Source organism: Heptranchias perlo, chromosome 32, assembly GCF_035084215.1.
Source record: "Heptranchias perlo isolate sHepPer1 chromosome 32, sHepPer1.hap1, whole genome shotgun sequence".
Lineage (NCBI taxonomy): Eukaryota > Metazoa > Chordata > Chondrichthyes > Hexanchiformes > Hexanchidae > Heptranchias > Heptranchias perlo.
The window spans coordinates 4,608,189-4,626,994 of NC_090356.1; the positions used below are offsets into that span (position 1 = coordinate 4,608,189).

Here is an 18,806-nt window from a genome sequence, read left to right on the forward strand (position 1 = left end):
TGTGTTTATTTTTGGAGTTTGTACGGCCTGTGAGTTTTAAACATCTCAGACATTGTGTCTGTAGGAGGTCGGGGGGTGAGGGAGGAGGCGAGGGAATGGGGCCTGTTCCATCCTCTCTCTGAACAGCACCAACAGCAGGCGGAGTCTGTGAACCTCCCGCTGACAGCTGGAGTGAGTCAGAGCCACACAGCTGTCCAGATGTCCCCAGCTGTTTGACTGTGTGCTGCTCCCTGGTGTTCCAGTCTCCTGGTTACTCACCTCAGGCAAGAAGAAATCCAGTTGCACTGCACCCGCTGACTGCAGTCTGTACTCAACTAGTTACCATGACGCATGATGCTGTGCTGAACTAGTTAGTGTGACCCGTGAGACTGTGCTGAGCTAGTTAGTGTGAACCATGAGACTGTACTGAACTAGTTAGTGTGACCTGTGAGACTGTACTGAGCTAGTTAGTGTGACCCGTGAGACTGTACTGAGCTAGTTAGTGTGAAATGCAAGACTGTACTGAGCTAGTTAGTGTGAAATGCAAGACTGTACTGAGCTAGTTAGTGTGACCCGTGAGACTGCACTGAACGAGTTAGTGTGACCCGTGAGACTGTACTGAGCTAGTTAGTGTGACCCGTGAGACTGCACTGAGCTAGTTAGTGTGACCCGTGAGACTGCACTGAACGAGTTAGTGTGACCTGTGGGACTGCACTGAGCTAGTTAGTGTGACCCGTGAGACTGTACTGAATTAGTTAGTGTGACCCGTGAGACTGTACTGAACTAGTTAGTGTGACCCGTGAGACTGTACTGAACGAGTTAGTGTGAAATACAAGACTGTACTGAACTAGTTAGTGTGACATGCGAGACTGTACTGAACTAGTTAGTGTGACCCATGAGACTGTACTGAACTAGTTAGTGTGACCCGTGAGACTGCACTGAACTAGTTAGCGTGACCTGTGGGACTGCACTGAACTAGTTAGTGTGACATGCAAGACTGCACTGAACTAGTTAGCGTGACCCGTGAGACTGCACTGAACTAGTTAGTGTGACATACAAGAATGCACTGAACTAGTTAGTGTGACCCGTGAGACTGCACTGAACTAGTTAGTGTGACATGCAAGACTGTACTGAGCTAGTTAGTGTGACATGCGAGACTGTACTGAGCTAGTTAGTGTGACATGCGAGACTGAACTGAAGTAGTTAGCGTGACCCGTGAGAGTGTACTGAACTAGTTAGTGTGACATGTGAGACTGCACTGAGCTAGTTAGTGTGACCCGTGAGACTGCACTGAACTAGTTAGCGTGACCCATGAGACTGCCCTGACCTAGTTAGTGTGGCCCGTGAGACTGTACTGAACTAGTTAGTGTGACATGTAAGACTGCATTGAACTAGTTAGTGTGACCTGTGGGACTGCACTGAACTAGTTAGTGTAACCCATGAGACTGTACTGAACTAGTTAGTGTGACATGCAAGACTGTACTGAGCTAGTTAGTGTGACCCGTGAGACTGCACTGAACTAGTTAGTGTGACATGCGAGACTGCACTGAACTAGTTAGTGTGACATGCAAGACTGTACTGAGCTAGTTAGTGTGACAAGCGAGACTGTACTGAGCTAGTTAGTGTGACATGTGAGACTGTACTGAACTAGTTAGTGTGACCCGTGAGACTGTACTGAACTAGTTAGTGTGACATGCGAGACTGTACTGAACTAGTTAGTGTGACCCGTGAGACTGTACTGAACTAGTTAGTGTGACATGCGAGACTGTACTGAACTAGTTAGTGTGGCCTGTGGGACTGCACTGAACTAGTTATCGTCACCCGTGAGACTGCCCTGACCTAGTTAGTGTGACCCGTGAGACTGCACTGAACTAGTTAGTGTGGCCAGTGAGATTGCACTGAACTAGTTAGCGTAACCCATGAGACTGTACTGAACTAGTTATTGTGACCTGCAAGACTGCACTGAACTAGTTAGTGTGACATGTGAGACTATACTGAACTAGTTAGTGTGACCCATGAGACTGAACTGAACTAGTTAGCGCGACCTGTGGGACTGCACTGAACTAGTTAGTGTGACATGCAAGACTGCACTGAACTAGTTAGTGTGACATGTGAGACTGTACTGAACTAGTTAGTGTGTCCCATGGGACTGCACTGAACTAGTTAGTGTGACCCATGGGACTGCACTGAACTAGTTAGTGTGACATGCAAGATTGCACTGAACTAGTTAGTATGACATGTGAGACTGTACTGAACTAGTTAGTGTGGCAGTGGGACTGCGCTGAACTAGTTAGTGTGACCCATGAGACTGCACTGAACAAGTTAGTGTGACATGCAAGACTGTACTGAACTAGTTAGTGTGAATGTGAGACTGTACTGAACTAGTTAGTGTGACATGTGAGACTGCACTGAACTAGTTAGTGTGACCCGTAGGACTGTACTGAACTAGTTAGTGTGACCCATGAGACTGCACTGAACTAGTTAGCGTAACCCGTGAGACTGTACTGAACTAGTTAGCAAAACCCGTGAGACTGTACTGAAGTAGTTATTGTGACATGCAAGACTGCACTGAACTAGTTAGCGTGACCCGTGAGACTGTACTGAACTAGTTAGTGTGTCATGCAACACTGCACTGAACTAGTTAGTGTGACATGTGAGACTGTACTGAACTAGTTAGTGTGACAGTGGGACTGCATTGTACTAGTTAGTGTGACCCGTGAGACTGCACTGAACTAGTTAGTGTGACATGCAAGACTGCACTGAACTAGTTAGTGTGACATGTGAGACTGTACTGAACTAGTTAGTGTGACAGTGGGACTGCACTGAACTAGTTAGTGTGACCCATGAGACTGCACTGAACTAGTTAGTGTGACATGCAAGAATGTACTGAACTAGTTAGTGTGAATGTGAGACTGTACTGAACTAGTTAGTGTGGCAGTGGGACTGCGCTGAACTAGTTAGTGTGACCCATGAGACTGCACTGAACTAGTTAGTGTGACATGCAAGACTGTACTGAACTAGTTAGTGTGAATGTGAGACTGTACTGAACTAGTTAGTGTGAATGTGAGACTGTACTGAACTAAGTGTGACATGTGAGACTGCACTGAACTAGTTAGTGTGACATTCAAGACTGCACTGAACTAGTTAGTGTGACCCGTAGAACTGTACTGAACTAGTTAGTGTGACCCATGAGACTGCACTGAACTAGTTAGCGTAACCCGTGAGACTGTACTGAACTAGTTAGCAAAACCCGTGAGACTGTACTGAAGTAGTTATTGTGACATGCAAGACTGCACTGAACTAGTTAGCGTGACCCGTGAGACTGTACTGAACTAGTTAGTGTGACATGCAACACTGCACTGAACTAGTTAGTGTGACCGGTGGGACTGCACTGAACTAGTTAGTGTGACATGCAAGACTGCACTGAACTAGTTAGTGTGACCCGTGAGACTGCACTGAACTAGTTAGTGTGACATGCAAGACTGCACTGAACTAGTTAGTGTGACATGTGAGACTGTACTGAACTAGTTAGTGTGACAGTGGGACTGCACTGAACTAGTTAGTGTGACCCATGAGACTGCACTGAACTAGTTAGTGTGACATGCAAGAATGTACTGAACTAGTTAGTGTGAATGTGAGACTGTACTGAACTAGTTAGTGTGACATACAAGACTGCACTGAACTAGTTAGTGTGACCTGTAGGACTGTACTGAACTAGTTAGTGTGACCCATGAGACTGCACTGAACTAGTTAGTGTGACATGCAAGACTGCACTGAACTAGTTAGTGTGACATGTGAGACTGCACTGAACTAGTTAGTGTGACATGCAAGACTGTACTGAACTAGTTAGTGTGAATGTGAGACTGTACTGAACTAGTTAGTGTGACATGTGAGACTGCACTGAACTAGTTAGTGTGACATACAAGACTGCACTGAACTAGTTAGCGCGACCTGTAGGACTGTACTGAACTAGTTAGTGTGACCCATGAGACTGCACTGAACTAGTTAGCGTAACCCATGAGACTGTACTGAACTAGTTAGCATAACCCGTGAGACTGTACTGAACTAGTTATTGTGACATGCAAGACTGCACTGACTAGTTAGCGTGACCCGTGAGACTGTACTGAACTAGTTAGTGTGACCCATGAGACTGTACTGAACTAGTTAGTGTGACCAGTGGGACTGCACTGTACTAGTTAGTGTGACCCGTGAGACTGCACTGAACTAGTTAGTGTGACCTGCAAGACTGCACTGAACTAGTTAGTGTGACCCGTGAGACTGCACTGAACTAGTTAGTGTGACATGCAAGACTGTACTGAACTAGTTAGTGTGACCCGTGAGACTGTACTGAGCTAGTTAGTGTGACCCGTGAGACTGCACTGAACTAGTTAGTGTGACCCATGAGACTGTACTGAGCTAGTTAGTGTGACATGCGAGACTGCACTGAACTAGTTAGTGTGACCCGTGAGACTGCACTGAACTAGTTAGTGTGACCCTTGAGACTGCACTGAGCTAGTTAGTGTGACCCGTGAGACTGCACTGAACTAGTTAGTGTGACCCTTGAGACTGCACTGAGCTAGTTAGTGTGACCCGCGAGACCGCACTGAACTAGTTAGTGTGACCCGTGAGACTGTACTGAACTAGTTAGTGTGACCCGTGAGACTGTACTGAACTAGTTAGTGTGACCCGTGAGACTGTACTGAACTAGTTAGTGTGACCCGTGAGACTGTACTGAACTAGTTAGTGTGACGCATGAGAGGTGAGCAGGCGGAGGAGCACATTTTCCTGTGAGCCAATGACAGTGATGCAGACACACATCATGTCTCCCATTGGATGGAGCATATTATGATGCCATGTTCACTCACTGAATGTTGTATCCAATGGGATTCCTGGTATGTTTTCTGTTCACATCATTGGTTGTCGGTGAGGAGGGGGTGGAGTCTTTGAAGATAGTTTTATTTTTCTATAGTCCTTGGGTGGGTATCTGGTCATTTATTTAATTGCTGTTTGTGGGATCTTGCTGTGCGCAAATTGGCTGCCGCATTTCCTGCATTATAACAGTGACTACACTTCAAAAGTATTTCATTGGCTGTAAAGCACTTTGGGACGTCCTGAGGTGAAAGGCGCTATAGAAATGCAAGTCTTTCTTTTTTCTAGGCCTGGGGTGCCAGGGGAAGTAATCAGACTGAGTTCCTGCTCCCGATCGCATGTGTGGACTGGATTGGGGGTGGCTGTGAGGCCCCCCGTGGTTGAATAGCCTGATAACACTCCTTGTCTCGGCCTCTTGGTGGAGATACTGGAGCCTTGCGGGAGACCGATGGGACCACACCCCAGCCAAGAGTCTAGGCTTCCAGGGCGAAGGGAGGAAACAGAAGTCCGGCCTGGAATGGGAGCCACTTTTGGACAATGAGTGCCTTTATCTGAGAGTCCACTACACAGTGGGCAGCTCACATGAGAGGCAGTCCAGACCAACAAGGAACAAGTGTGATATCATGAAGCTGCTTGGATTGGTATTCAAATATATTATAAGATATTAAAACTAAATTTTGCCGTTCTCTTGCCTGTTCAAATTGATAATGATACAGGCAGCCCCATGAAGCTGTTATTATATCACGCATTACCTTGGGAAATAATCTTTGCAACATTATCCTTTAGAAGCATTGGACAGGAGGCTGAGTGCATACACAGCTGTCTGCTTTTATTAATGGCAGTCCATAAACATATAAAAAAGTGTCTGCCTCAGCACATTCAGCGTGTGTAACAATCTAGGGACTCCCACCCCAACTATATTGTTGCCGCTAGGATCATCTCTGGCTATTTACTGGGCCCAGCACACTGTACTTCAACGTGAGATGGTGAACAAATTGCAGGAAAGTGGCCGACATGATCTTACTTAAAGCCTTGTCATCAGTCTCAACCCAATGCCATGGGATGGAGTTCAAACTTACTCACTGTGAAACTTCTTACCGATCTCACTCTTTCCTATCCTCCCACCAACTACAGGCTTTTAAAACTCCAAGCTCAGAGTCAGCACTTCTCTCACGTGTTGGGGTGTTAGTCAGACAGGTGCCAGGCACCTTGGCCTTTTCACGGGTGGACCTAGATAGTGAGAGTTGGCTGGCTTTTTTAATCGCAGAAACCTTTACAGCTGGTCCTGCCACGATGCAGCGTCAACACGCAGAGTTATCGGACAGCAATTAAACAACGTCAACTTGCATTTATATAACGCCTTTAACATAGTAAAAGCTCCCAGGGCACTTCACAGGAGTGCGATTGGACAAAATCTGACCCCGAGCCACGTAAGGAGATATTAGGACAGGCGGCCAAAAGCTTGGTCAAAGAGGTCGGTTTTAAGGAGGGTCGAAAAGGAGGAGAGAGAGGCGGAGAGGTTTAGGGAGGGAATTCCAGAGCTTAGGCCCTAGGCGGCTGAAGGCACGGCCGCCAATGGTGGAGCCATTAAAATCGGGGATCTGCAAGAGGCCGGAATAAAAGGGGGAATTTTGGTATCATTTCCTCCTCTCTATCAGGAGGGCAAAAAGGGGACATGAGATTGCTTTGGCAGATAAGGCAAAGGAGAATCCAAAGAGCTTCTACAATACATAAAGGGCAAAAGAGTAACTAGGGAGAGAGTAGGGCCTCTTAAGGATCAACAAGGTCATCTATGTGCGGAACCACAAGAGATGGGTGAGATCCTAAATGAATATTTCACATCGGTATTTACAGTTGAGAAAGGCATGGATCTTGGGGAAATAAATAGTGATGTCTTGAGGAGTGTACATATTACAGAGAGGGAGGTGCTGGAAGTCTTAACGCGCATCAAGGTAGATAAATCTCCGGGACCTGATGAAATGTATCCCAGGACGTTATGGGAGGTTAGGGAGGAAATTGCGGGTCCCCTAGCAGAGATATTTGAATCATCGACAGCTACAGGTGAGGTGCCTGAAGATTGGAGGGTAGCAAATGTTGTGCCTTTGTTTAAGAAGGGCGGCAGGGAAAAGCCTGGGAACTACAGACTGGTGAGCCTGACATCTGTAGTGGGTAAGTTGTTAGAGGGTATTCTGAGAGACAGGATCTACAGGCATTTGGAGAGGCAGGGACTGATTAGGAACAGTCAGCATGGTTTTGTGAGTGGAAAATCATGTCTCACGAATTTGATTGAGTTTTTTGAAGGGGTAACCAAGAAGATAGATGAGGGCTGTGCAGTAGACGTGGTCTACATGGACTTTAGCAAAGCCTTTGACAAGGTACCGCATGGTAGGTTGTTACATAAGGTTAAATCTCATGGGATCCAAGGTGAGGTAGCCAATTGGATACAAAATTGGATTGACGACAGAAGACAGAGGGTGGTTGTAGAGGGTTGTTTTTCAAACTGGAGGCCTGTGACCAGCGGTGTGCCTCAGGGATCGGTGCTGGGTCCGCTGTTATTTGTTATTTATATTAATGATTTGGATGAGAATTTAGGAGGCATGGTTAGTAAGTTTGCAGATGACACCAAGATTGGTGGCATTGTGGACAGTGAAGAAGGTTATCTAGGATTGCAACGGGATCTTGATAAATTGGGCCAGTGGGCCGATGAATGGCAGATGGAGTTTAATTTAGATCGAATCGGGCCAGGACCTACTCCGTTAATGGTAGGGTGTTGGGGAGAGTTATAGAACAAAGAGATCTAGGAGTACAGGTTCATAGCTCCTTGAGATCTTGGAATCTATTATCAAGGAGACAATAGCGGAACATTTGGATAAACATAATTTAATAGGACAAAGTCAGCATGGCTTTACGAAGGGGAAGTCATGTCTGACAAATTTGCTTGAGTTCTTTGAGGACATAACGTGCAGGGTGGATAAAGGGGAACCAGTGGACGTAGTGTATTTAGACTTCCAGAAGGCATTCGACAAGGTGCCACATAAAAGATTATTGCTCAAGATAAAGAATCACTGGATTGGGGGTAATATTCTGGCATGGGTGGAGGATTGGTTATCTAACAGGAAGCAGAGAGTTGGGATAAACAGTTCATTCTCGGACTGGCAACCAGTAGCCAGTGGTGTTCCACAGGGGTCGGTGCTGGGTCCCCAACTCTTTACAATCTATATTAACGATTTGGAGGAGGGGACTAAGTGTAACATATCAAAGTTTGCAGATGATACAAAGATGGGAGGGAAAGTGGAGAGTGAGGAGGACATAAAAAACCTACAGGGGGATATAGACAGGCTGGGTGAGTGGGCGGAGATTTGGCAGATGCAATACAATATTGGAAAATGTGAGGTTATGCACTTTGGCAGGAAAAATCAGAGAGCAAGTTATTATCTTAAAGGTGAGAAACTGGAAAGTACTGCAGTACAAAGGGATCTGGGGGTCATAGTGCAAGAAGATCAAAAAGTCAGTATGCAGGTGCAGCAGGTGATCAAGGAGGCCAACGGAATGTTGGCTTTTATTGCTAGGGGGATAGAATATAAAAACAGGGAGGTATTGCTGCAGTTATATAAGGTATTGGTGAGACCGCACCTGGAATACTGCATACAGTTTTGGTCTCCATACTTAAGAAAAGACATACTTGCTCTCGAGGCAGTACAAAGAAGGTTCACTCGGTTAATCCCGGGGATGAGGGGGCGGACATATGAGGAGAGGTTGAGTCAATTGGGACTCTGCTCATTGGAGTTCAGAAGAATGAGAGGCGATCTTATTGAAACATATAAGATTGTGAAGGGGCTTGATCGGGTGGATGCGGTAAGGATGTTCCCAAGGATGGGTGAAACTAGAACTAGGGGGCATAATCTTAGAATAAGGGGCTGCTCTTTCAAAACTGAGATGAGGAGAAACTTCTTCACTCAGAGGGTAGTAGGTCTGTGGAATTTGCTGCCCCAGGAAGCTGCGGAAGCTACATCATTAAATAAATTTAAAACAGAAATAGACAGTTTCCTAGAAGTAAAGGGAATTAGGGGTTACGGGGAGCGGGCAGGAAATTGGACATGAATTTAGATTTGAGGTTAGGATCAGATCAGCCATGATCTTATTGAATGGCAGAGCAGGCTCGAGGGGCCGATTGGCCTACTCCTGCTCCTATTTCTTATGTTCTTATGTTCTTATGAAAGTGGAGTCACAGGTGGATAGGGTGGTGAAGAAGGCATTCAGCATGCTTGGTTTCATTGGTCAGAACATTGAATACAGGAGTTGGGATGTCTTGTTGAAGTTGTACAAGACATTAATAAGGCCACACTTGGAATACTGTGTACAGTTCTGGTCACCCTATTATAGAAAGGATATTATTAAACTAGAAAGAGTGCAGAAAAGATTTACTCGGATGCTACCGGGACTTGATGGTTTGACTTATAGGGAGAGGTTGGATAGACTGAGACTTTTTTCCCTGGAGAGTAGGAGGTTGAGGGGTGATCTTATACAAGTCTATAAAATAATGAGGGGCATAGATAAGGTAGATGGTCAAAATCTTTTCCCAAAGGTAGGGGAGTCTATAACGAGGGGACATAGATTTAAGGTGAGAGGGGAGAGATACAAAAGGGTCCAGAGGGGCAATTTTTTCACTCAAAGGGTGGTGAGTGTCTGGAACGAGCTGCCAGAGGCAGTAGTGGAGACGGGTACAATTTTGTCTTTTAAAAAGCATTTGGACAGTTACATGGGTAAGATGGGTATAGAGGGATATGGGCCAAGTGCAGGCAATTGGGACTAGCTTAGTGGTATAAACTGGGCGACATGGACATGTTGGGCCGAAGGGCCTGTTTCCATGTTGTAAACTTCTATGATTCTATGATTCTATCTCAGGACAATGAGACCAATTGAAGCACTCCCTCTACTGCCTCAGTTAATTCAGCACAGACGGAGATTGGAGCTGGACATCTTTCTGTTCTGCACCCAGGACAATGCTCTTATCAACGAAGCAATAAAAGCAGCTTATCCGTAAACCACAGGTAGGTCAAGTAGTGTTTTGGACTGGCCAATGGCATCCTTTGAGCCAACTTTGAGTCCCGGCTGGTTATCTGCTGAAGACGCCATTCTGCTCTGGACTGAACTCGGTTCAGACTGACTCACCTTTTGCTCCACCTCCAGAAATCGCTTCAGGTCTTCGGAGTCCAAGTGATCCTTGTGATTACTGTACATGAGCATCAGGAGGTACAGGTCCCGGCGTGTCGACATCATTTTATAAAAGGCGCAAAACTCTTCAAAATCCAACGTCCCTTGGTTGTCATCTGTGTCTGCCTCCTAGTGACGAGAGAAAGAAAGTCACATCAGCGCCGAACCCCAATGTAACTTCCATTACAGAATTCCCAGATCATGGATTGTCCCCTCATTCCCTGCAGGATTAAACATGCACCACAAATCGGGCCATGGGCCCATCGAAAGAGTCTTTATACTTTACTCAACACCAAAGAAAGAAAGAACTTGCATTTATATAGCGCCTTTCACAACCTCAGGATGTCCCAAAGCGCTTTACAGCCAATGAAGTAGTTTTGAAGTGTAGTCACTGTTGTAATGTAGGGAATGAGGCAGCCAATTTGCGCACAGCAAGATCCCACACACAATGACCAGATAATCTGTTTTAGTGATGTTGATTGAGGGATAAATATTCCCAGGACGTTATTTAAGCACCAAAGAAATACAAGGATTCTGCCAGATGTGTGTCATGAAGCACCACTTTTGCAGTGGTTGGTTTGGTCACATCTTCAGGGTGGGTCCACGGATCCCGCCTGGATTTTCCTCACTTTCAATTTAGACCCTTCCTTGCCCCAAAAGCACTGTCAGGTTCCCCGGGCACCAGGCCCGGCTCTGATACCTTACCCCTGAGTGTGGTCGGGTTATTCAATGGTGGGGGTTCTGGGGAAGGATCTCACAGCTGAGGCCATTCCTGCTCTTGCCCCAACACCTGCACAGGCACCCTGTCCAACCAGAGTCTCCAGGCAGCTATCAGGAGTAGCAACACTTGGGATGGAGGCCAATCGTACTGCCCCTAACTGTCGCCCTGCTCGAAATCGCCCAAGCCAGTACATTCCCTGATCATTATCCCGTCACTCTGTGTTTCAGCCGTGACTCAGTGGGCAGCACTCTTCTATCTGAGTCAGAAGGTCGTGGGTTCGAGTCCCACTCCAAAGACTGGAGCAGAAAATCCAGGCTGACACTCCAGTTCCAGTACTGAGGGAGTGCTGCACTGTCGGAGGTGCTGTCTTTCAGATGAGACATTAAACCGAGGCCCTGTCTGCCCTCTCAGGTGAACATAAAAGATCCCATGGGCACTATTTTGAAGAAGAGCAGGAGAGTTCTCCCCGGTGTCCTGGCCAATATTTATCCCTCAACCAACATCACTAAAAAAACAGATTATCTGGTCATTATCTCATTGCTGTTTGTGGGATCTTGCTGTGTGTAAATTGGCTGCTGTGTTTCCTAACTTAAAGCAGTGGATTATGGATCCAGAGGCTGTGAAAAGTGCGATGTAACTACAAATCTTTCTTTCATTGAACAAGGACAGAATTGGGCACAGCTGTGATGCCCATCTTAGTTTAACAGTCAATGGACACTCACTTTCCCTAACTATCAGCAACTCCAGGGGAGGAGAAGGACCAAAATTGGCAGAAGCATTTCTTTTAAATAAAAAGGGGGGGAGAAATTCACAAGATAACATGGAAGCTCTTTTCCCAGGACACCAGACTTCCCTTTTAAGAATTGATTTAAAACAGCTGTCTGCTGCTGTTCTCCATCAGTCTGAACACACTCGGGTGGCTCTGTCACACAGCAGCTTGGTTTGTTTACATACTGCGGCAAGCATTGATAAGATGCAGGTCTGTGCCAGAGATGTCACTGTGCCAAATCTATCATCTTGGCTCCCAGCGAGGGAGGAGGTACCAACCAGTGACTAGGCCCCTCCTCAAGGGAGGTAGAGAGTTTCTTCATTTATATTTAACATCAAATAGAACAGTGAAATTGTCGTCAACTTCCCCTGTCCTCACTGCAGGGAATTATAGGGTAGGATTCGCACATCGTGTTACAGAGGGACAGATCTCTGGCCTGGCCTGGGCAAAACAGAGTTAAAAAGGAAGCACATCATGGGGGAGAGAGAACAGAAAATAAACAGAGACAGAGATAAAGGCAGAGAGAGAAGAAAAGAGAGATGGACAGAGAGATAGACAGAGAGATTGTCAGTCAGAGAGAATGGACAGAGAGAGAAAGAGATGGACAGAGAGAGATTGACAGTCAGAGAGAATGGACTGAGAGAGAGAGATTAACAGAGAGAGAGAAATGGACAGTTAAGAAGAGATGGACAGATATAGAGAGAGAGATGTACAGAAATAAAGAAACATGGACAGACAGTTGGGTAGGGAGAGAGAGAGAGAGAGAGAGATTCAGACAGAGAGAGAGATTCAGGAAGATAGAGAGAGAGAGATGCAGGTAGAGAGAGAGAGAGATTCAGGCAGAGAGAGAGAGATATGCAGGCAGAGAGAGAGATTCAGGAAGATAGAGAGAGATGCAGGTAGAGAGAAAGAGAGAGAGATGCAGACAGAGAGAGATTCAGGAAGATAGAGAGAGAGAGATGCAGGTAGAGAGAGAGAGAGAGATGCAGGCAGAGAGAGAGATTCAGACAGATAGAGAGAGAGAGATGCAGGTAGAGAGAGAGAGAGAGAGAAAGATGCAGGCAGAGAGAGAGAGAGATGCAGGTAGAGAGAGAGAGAGAAAGATGCAGGCAGAGAGAGAGAGAGAGAGATTCAGGCAGAGAGAGAGAGAGAGAGAGAAAGATGCAGGCCGAGAGAGAGAGATGCAGGCAGAGAGAGAGAGAGATATGCAGGCAGAGAGAAAGTGAGACTGGCAATGAGACACACACGCCCCTGCAGAGAGAGAAAGTGACAGAAGAGAAAAAGAGGGCAACAGATATCAAGAGAGATAGGAACATGGTGGCAGAGAGAGGAGGCAGAGAGGAAGAGTGAGGAACCAGACAGGGAGAGAGAGGAGTCACACAGGGAGAGAGAGGAGGCACACAGGGAGAGAGAGGAGGCACACAGGGAGAGAGAGGAGGCACACAGGGAGAGAGAGGAGGCACACAGGGAGAGAGAGGAGGCACACAGGGAGAGAGAGGAGGCACACAGGGAGAGAGAGGAGGCACACAGGGAGAGAGAGGAACAGATAGAGACTGACAGGAAGAACAAGATGAGACTGACCTCAGGATAGTATCTAACCTCAATGGGACACACTGTTTTCCCAGAGATAAAACCAACAATTGGACTCCAGACGCCACCTTATAACCCAAATCAGTTCTGACAATGGAAAACTGCAGTCACTCTCCAATAAAGGAGCACATTATCTAGTATAGATGCTCGGCATTGAGTTAATGACCACTTGAATATGTGCAGTAGATAAAGGCAAATAGAAATGAGGTAAAAGTGGAAAAGGAACAAGCTGATAGCCGTGGAGCACAAAAATAACTGGTAGCAAAAACAAATCAATGGACCCCAAATTACCTTTGGTTGCAAATTTGTTCTCACTTTTGTTTACAGCTAGACAGCGCAGATTGAATTAGCATAATGAATGAGCCAGCGTGCGGTTCCGAGCTGCCGTTTAGCTTGATTTAAAGTGAGCACTATTCCAAACTGACACTCAGCACTGAGGGAGTGCTGCAGTGTCGGAGGTGCTGTCTTTCGGATGAAACATTAAACCGAGGCCCCGTCCGCCTGTTCTGGTTGGACGTTAAAGATTCCATGGTACTATTTGAAGAAGAGCAGGATCCTATCCCAGAGTCCTGTCCCAGGGTCCCGTCATAGGGTCCTGTCCCAGGGTCCTGTCATAGGGTCCTGTCTCAGAGTCCTGTCCCAGAGTCCTATCCCAGAGTCCTGTCCCAGAGTCCTGTCCCAGGGTCCCGTCATAGGGTCCTGTCATAGGGTCCTGTCCCAGGGTCCTGTCCCAGAGTCCTGTCCCAGGGTCCTGTCCCAGAGTCCTGTCCCAGGGTCCTGTCATAGGGTCCTGTCATAGGGTCCTGTCCCAGGGTCCTGTCCCAGGGTCCTGTCATAGGGTCCTGTCCCAGGGTCCTGTCATAGGGTCCTGTCCCAGGGTCCTGTCATAGGGTCCTGTCCCAGAGTCCTGTCCCAGGGTCCTGTCATAGGGTCCTGTCCCAGGGTCCTGTCATAGGGTCCTGTCCCAGGGTCCTGTCCCAGGGTCCTGTCCCAGGGTCCTGTCATAGGGTCCTGTCATAGGGTCCTGTCCCAGGGTCCTGTCCCAGAGTCCTGTCCCAGAGTCCTGTCCCAGGGTCCTGTCATAGGGTCCTGTCCCAGAGTCCTGTCCCAGAGTCCTGTCCCAGAGTCCTGTCCCAGGGTCCTGTCATAGGGTCCTGTCCCAGAGTCCTGTCCCAGAGTCCTGTCCCAGGGTCCTGTCCCAGGGTCCTGTCCCAGGGTCCTGTCCCAGAGTCCTGTCCCAGGGTCCTGTCATAGGGTCCTGTCCCAGGGTCCTGTCCCAGGGTCCTGTCATAGGGTCCTGTCATAGGGTCCTGTCCCAGGGTCCTGTCCCAGAGTCCTGTCCCAGAGTCCTGTCCCAGGGTCCTGTCCCAGAGTCCTGTCCCAGGGTCCTGTCATAGGGTCCTGTCCCAGGGTCCTGTCCCAGAGTCCTGTCCCAGAGTCCTGTCCCAGGGTCCTGTCCCAGGGTCCTGTCCCAGAGTCCTGTCCCAGAGTCCTGTCCCAGAGTCCTGTCCCAGGGTCCTGTCATAGGGTCCTGTCCCAGAGTCCTGTCCCAGAGTCCTGTCCCAGGGTCCTGTCCCAGAGTCCTGTCCCAGAGTCCTGTCCCAGGGTCCTGTCCCAGAGTCCTGTCCCAGGGTCCTGTCCCAGGGTCCTGTCCCAGAGTCCTGTCCCAGGGTCCTGTCCCAGAGTCCTGTCCCAGAGTCCTGTCCCAGGGTCCTGTCCCAGAGTCCTGTCCCAGAGTCCTGTCCCAGGGTCCTGTCCCAGAGTCCTGTCCCAGGGTCCTGTCCCAGAGTCCTGTCCTAGGGTCCTGTCCCAGAGTCCTGTCCCAGAGTCCTGTCCCAGGGTCCCGTCATAGGGTCCTGTCCCAGAGTCCTGTCCCAGGGTCCTGTCCCAGAGTCCTGTCCCAGGGTCCCGTCATAGGGTCCTGTCCCAGAGTCCTGTCATAGGGTCCTGTCCCAGAGTCCTGTCCCAGGGTCCTGTCCCAGGGTCCTGTCCCAGGGTCCTGTCATAGGGTCCTGTCATAGGGTCCTGACCCAGGGTCCTGTCCCAGAGTCCTGTCCCAGAGTCCTGTCCCAGGGTCCTGTCCCAGGGTCCTGTCATAGGGTCCTGTCCCAGGGTCCTGTCCCAGGGTCCTGTCATAGGGTCCTGTCCCAGAGTCCTGTCCCAGGGTCCTGTCCCAGGGTCCTGTCCCAGGGTCCTGTCATAGGGTCCTGTCCCAGGGTCCTGTCCCAGGGTCCTGTCCCAGAGTCCTGTCCCAGGGTCCTGTCCCAGGGTCCTGTCCCAGAGTCCTGTCCCAGAGTCCTGTCCCAGGGTCCTGTCCCAGGGTCCTGTCATAGGGTCCTGTCCCAGGGTGCTGTCCCAGGGTCCTGTCATAGGGTCCTGTCCCAGGGTCCTGTCCCAGGGTCCTGTCATAGGGTCCTGTCCCAGAGTCCTGTCCCAAAGTCCTGTCCCAGAGTCCTGTCCCAGGGTCCTGTCCCAGGGTCCTGTCCCAGAGTCCTGTCCCAGAGTCCTGTCCCAGGGTCCTGTCCCAGGGTCCTGTCATAGGGTCCTGTCCCAGGGTCCTGTCATAGGGTCCTGTCCCAGAGTCCTGTCCCAGGGTCCTGTCATAGGATCCTGTCATAGGGTCCTGTCCCAGGGTCCTGTCCCAGAGTCCTGTCCCAGGGTCCTGTCATAGGGTCCTGTCATAGGGTCCTGACCCAGGGTCCTGTCCCAGGGTCCTGTCCCAGGGTCCTGACCCAGGGTCCTGTCCCAGGGTCCTGGCCAACACTCCTCCCTCAGCCAACACCATCAAAAATAGCTAAACTTTTCTTCCAACCACAACAACAACTTGCATTTATATAGCGCCTTTAAAGTAGTAAAACGTTCCAAGGCGCGTCACAGGAGCGATTATCAAACAAATGTCGACACCGAGCCACATAAGGAGATATTAGGACAGGAGACCAAAAGCTTGGTTAAAGAAGTAGGTTTTAAGGAGCATCTTAAAGGAGGAGAGAGCGAGGTAGAGAGGTTTAGGGAGGGAATTCCAGAGCTTAGGGCCCAGGCAGCTGAAGGCACGGCCGCCAATGGTGGAGTGATGGAAATTGGGGATGTGCAAATGGCCAGAGTTGGAGGAACGCAGAGATCTCAGAGGTTTGTAGGGCTGCAGGAGGTTACAGAGATAGGGAGGGGCGAGGCCATTTGAACATACAGCACAAAGGTCGCGCTTTTTGTTGGCAGCAAAATGATATCTGGAGTAAAAGTCACACCCCTAGGTTTTTTCTAATTTTATGCTGCATCTTATACGCTGCATTTTACTGTAACAACCAATGTGCAGTGATGGGACACAGAAAATATCAGGAAGAGGGAGAAGGTTACCAGCCTCCCAAGGGCGTGAGTAGCATTATTTCATAAACTCACCATTTCTAGGTCAGTTATAATACTTACACCACCTTTGGATTAATTTTAACACAGTAACATTGGCAACAGGCAACGGCCAAGGTTGCCTGGTAACGTCGTTAGTTCTGAGTTATAATTAGTGCACTGGGTCTCACAGCACGTGCAGTACAGTCCACGGCGAGTGCATGGACTTTAAACACCGCACTGCTCAAACCGCACAGGCCTTGGGGGTCAGGCCGAGCGTTTGAGCTGAGAGTCTGGTTCCAGCCATGGAGGCACGAGGAGACGTTCACACCCCAGGACTGGTGCAGAGAAGAGTTACAAGGCTGGTGGTCCAGAGGATTGAGCTAATGAGGGAGGGACTGGAGGAACTTGGGCTCTTCAGCCTTGAAAGGAGGCAACTGAGTGAACAGCAGAGAAAAAGTAAACCCGAAGCACGACCTCAAGTTAAACTGGGACCAGGGGATAGTTCAAATTGACGAGAGGCAGATTTAGGACTGATGTTTGAAAGCTCTTCCTCGCACATGGAACTCCTGCACAGGGGGGGGGGGTGGAAATAAACCCTTGGTGTCATTTTAAGAAACAGCTGGGTTGTTGGGGGGAACACACTGTATGAGTTACGATGGGCCGAATGGCTTTCCACGCCTGGGTCTCTCCACACCCTTCCTATCGGCCGCCTTCTCTCCTCAAAAAAAAAATCCTACTTAGAAACTGCTGTGCCTCATAATTTTATATTAATTTTATGCATCTGCAATGCATCAAGCTTCATAAGAAACAGTGTTTCTCATGGCCAATTAATAAAATGCAAAATATTAATGTATATGCAAATGAGCAGGTTCTTGCCTGGAGCTCAGCAGCAGTGTTACACCACAAGAGAAAAGGAAATGCTGATAAAACTTCGAGAAATATTTTCAATCAGTCGCATTTCTTAATGAGCATAGTTTTCAACACTGAATCTTCACAGGTGTTCACATGTCTATGGGGTGCGATTTTGAAAGAAAGAAAGACTTGCATTTATATAGCGCCTTTCACAACCTCAGGACGTCCCAAAATGCTTTACAGCCAATCAAGTACTTTTTGAAGTGTAGTCACTGTTATTATGTAGGAAATGTGACAGCCAATTTGTGCACAGCAAGATCCCACAAACAACAATGAAATAAATGATCTGTTCTTTAGTGATGTTGGTTGAGGGATAAATATTGGCCAGGACACTGGAGAGAAGCCCCCCCCCCCCCCGTTCTTCTTCAAATTAGTACCATGGGGTCTTTTATGTCCACCTGAGAGGATAGACGGTGCCTCGGTTTAACGTCTCATCTGAAAGACGGCACCTCCGACAGTGCAGCACTCCCTCAGCACTGCACTGAGAGTATCAGCCTGGATTTTGCACTCTAGTCTCTGGACAATTATAATGAGGACCATCCGTCCTCTGCTAGGGCTCCCCTTGTGGCTCGGTTGCACCGCTCAAAAGTGTGGAACTCGAGCCATACAGACCAGGAAGGTCCCAGGTCCTGATCTGTGCTGAGTTAGGTGAATCTAATATGGGAGGGGATTGGGGGGGGGGGCAGGGGAGAGGTGTTACAATTGGCCTCAGTACCCCTGAGCTAGGGAATGGGCCATTTCACTGCACCCCAACTTGCTTGCTACTTAGGCCTACACATGAAGAATGGCTACTTGGGTGAGCTATCAGAGCGAACTCAGTGCTTGTGGATTAATACCCCAGCACGAGAAAATCAGAGGAACAAAAAACCAACAGCCACAGTAGCGAGAAAGAGCGGGAACAAGAAATGGTCATTGACATCCATGATCTCTCCATCATGCAGGTCCCATTCGAGGGCCTAGTTTGACCATTTTTCATCTATTAACTACTCCAGACCGTATCTCTCCATCTAAGACTTGTCTTAACACTTCCTACTCTTAACTCATTCTGTCCCAGGCCCTCAAAGCCTGTAGAACTCCTCACCTCCTCGGCCCTACCTTCCATCTACATTTGCTCGTTGTGGGATCTTGCTGTGTGCATATTGGCTGCCACTTTTGCCTACATAACATCTGTGACCGCACTTCAAAAATAACTCATTGGATGTGAAGCTCTTCGGGATGTTCTGAAGATGAGATAAGGCATCAAGCCTTTGGGCTCCCTTCTTAGTTTCTCCTCCTTTGGTTTCAAGTCCATTTTTTCCGGATCCTCAGAGCGGTAAAAGACCAAAATTCACCCCCAGAGAGAGTAAGAAAGAGAAAAAGAAAGGAGAGGGAAAGGAACGAGCCAAAGAAGAACAAAAAAGAAAGAGGTGGAAA

The 18,806-nt window shown here is 48.3% G+C and overlaps 1 protein-coding gene across 1 annotated transcript in view; it reads right to left on the reverse strand.

Moving 5' to 3' along the window:
* Positions 1-18,806, reverse strand: part of plch2a (phospholipase C, eta 2a) — a 124,765-nt gene that overhangs the window by 79,550 nt on the left and 26,409 nt on the right. The window contains exon 4 of the mRNA XM_067970233.1: positions 10,021-10,191. Within this exon, the coding sequence (XP_067826334.1) occupies positions 10,021-10,191 (171 nt within the window). The remainder of the gene's footprint in view (positions 1-10,020; positions 10,192-18,806) is intronic.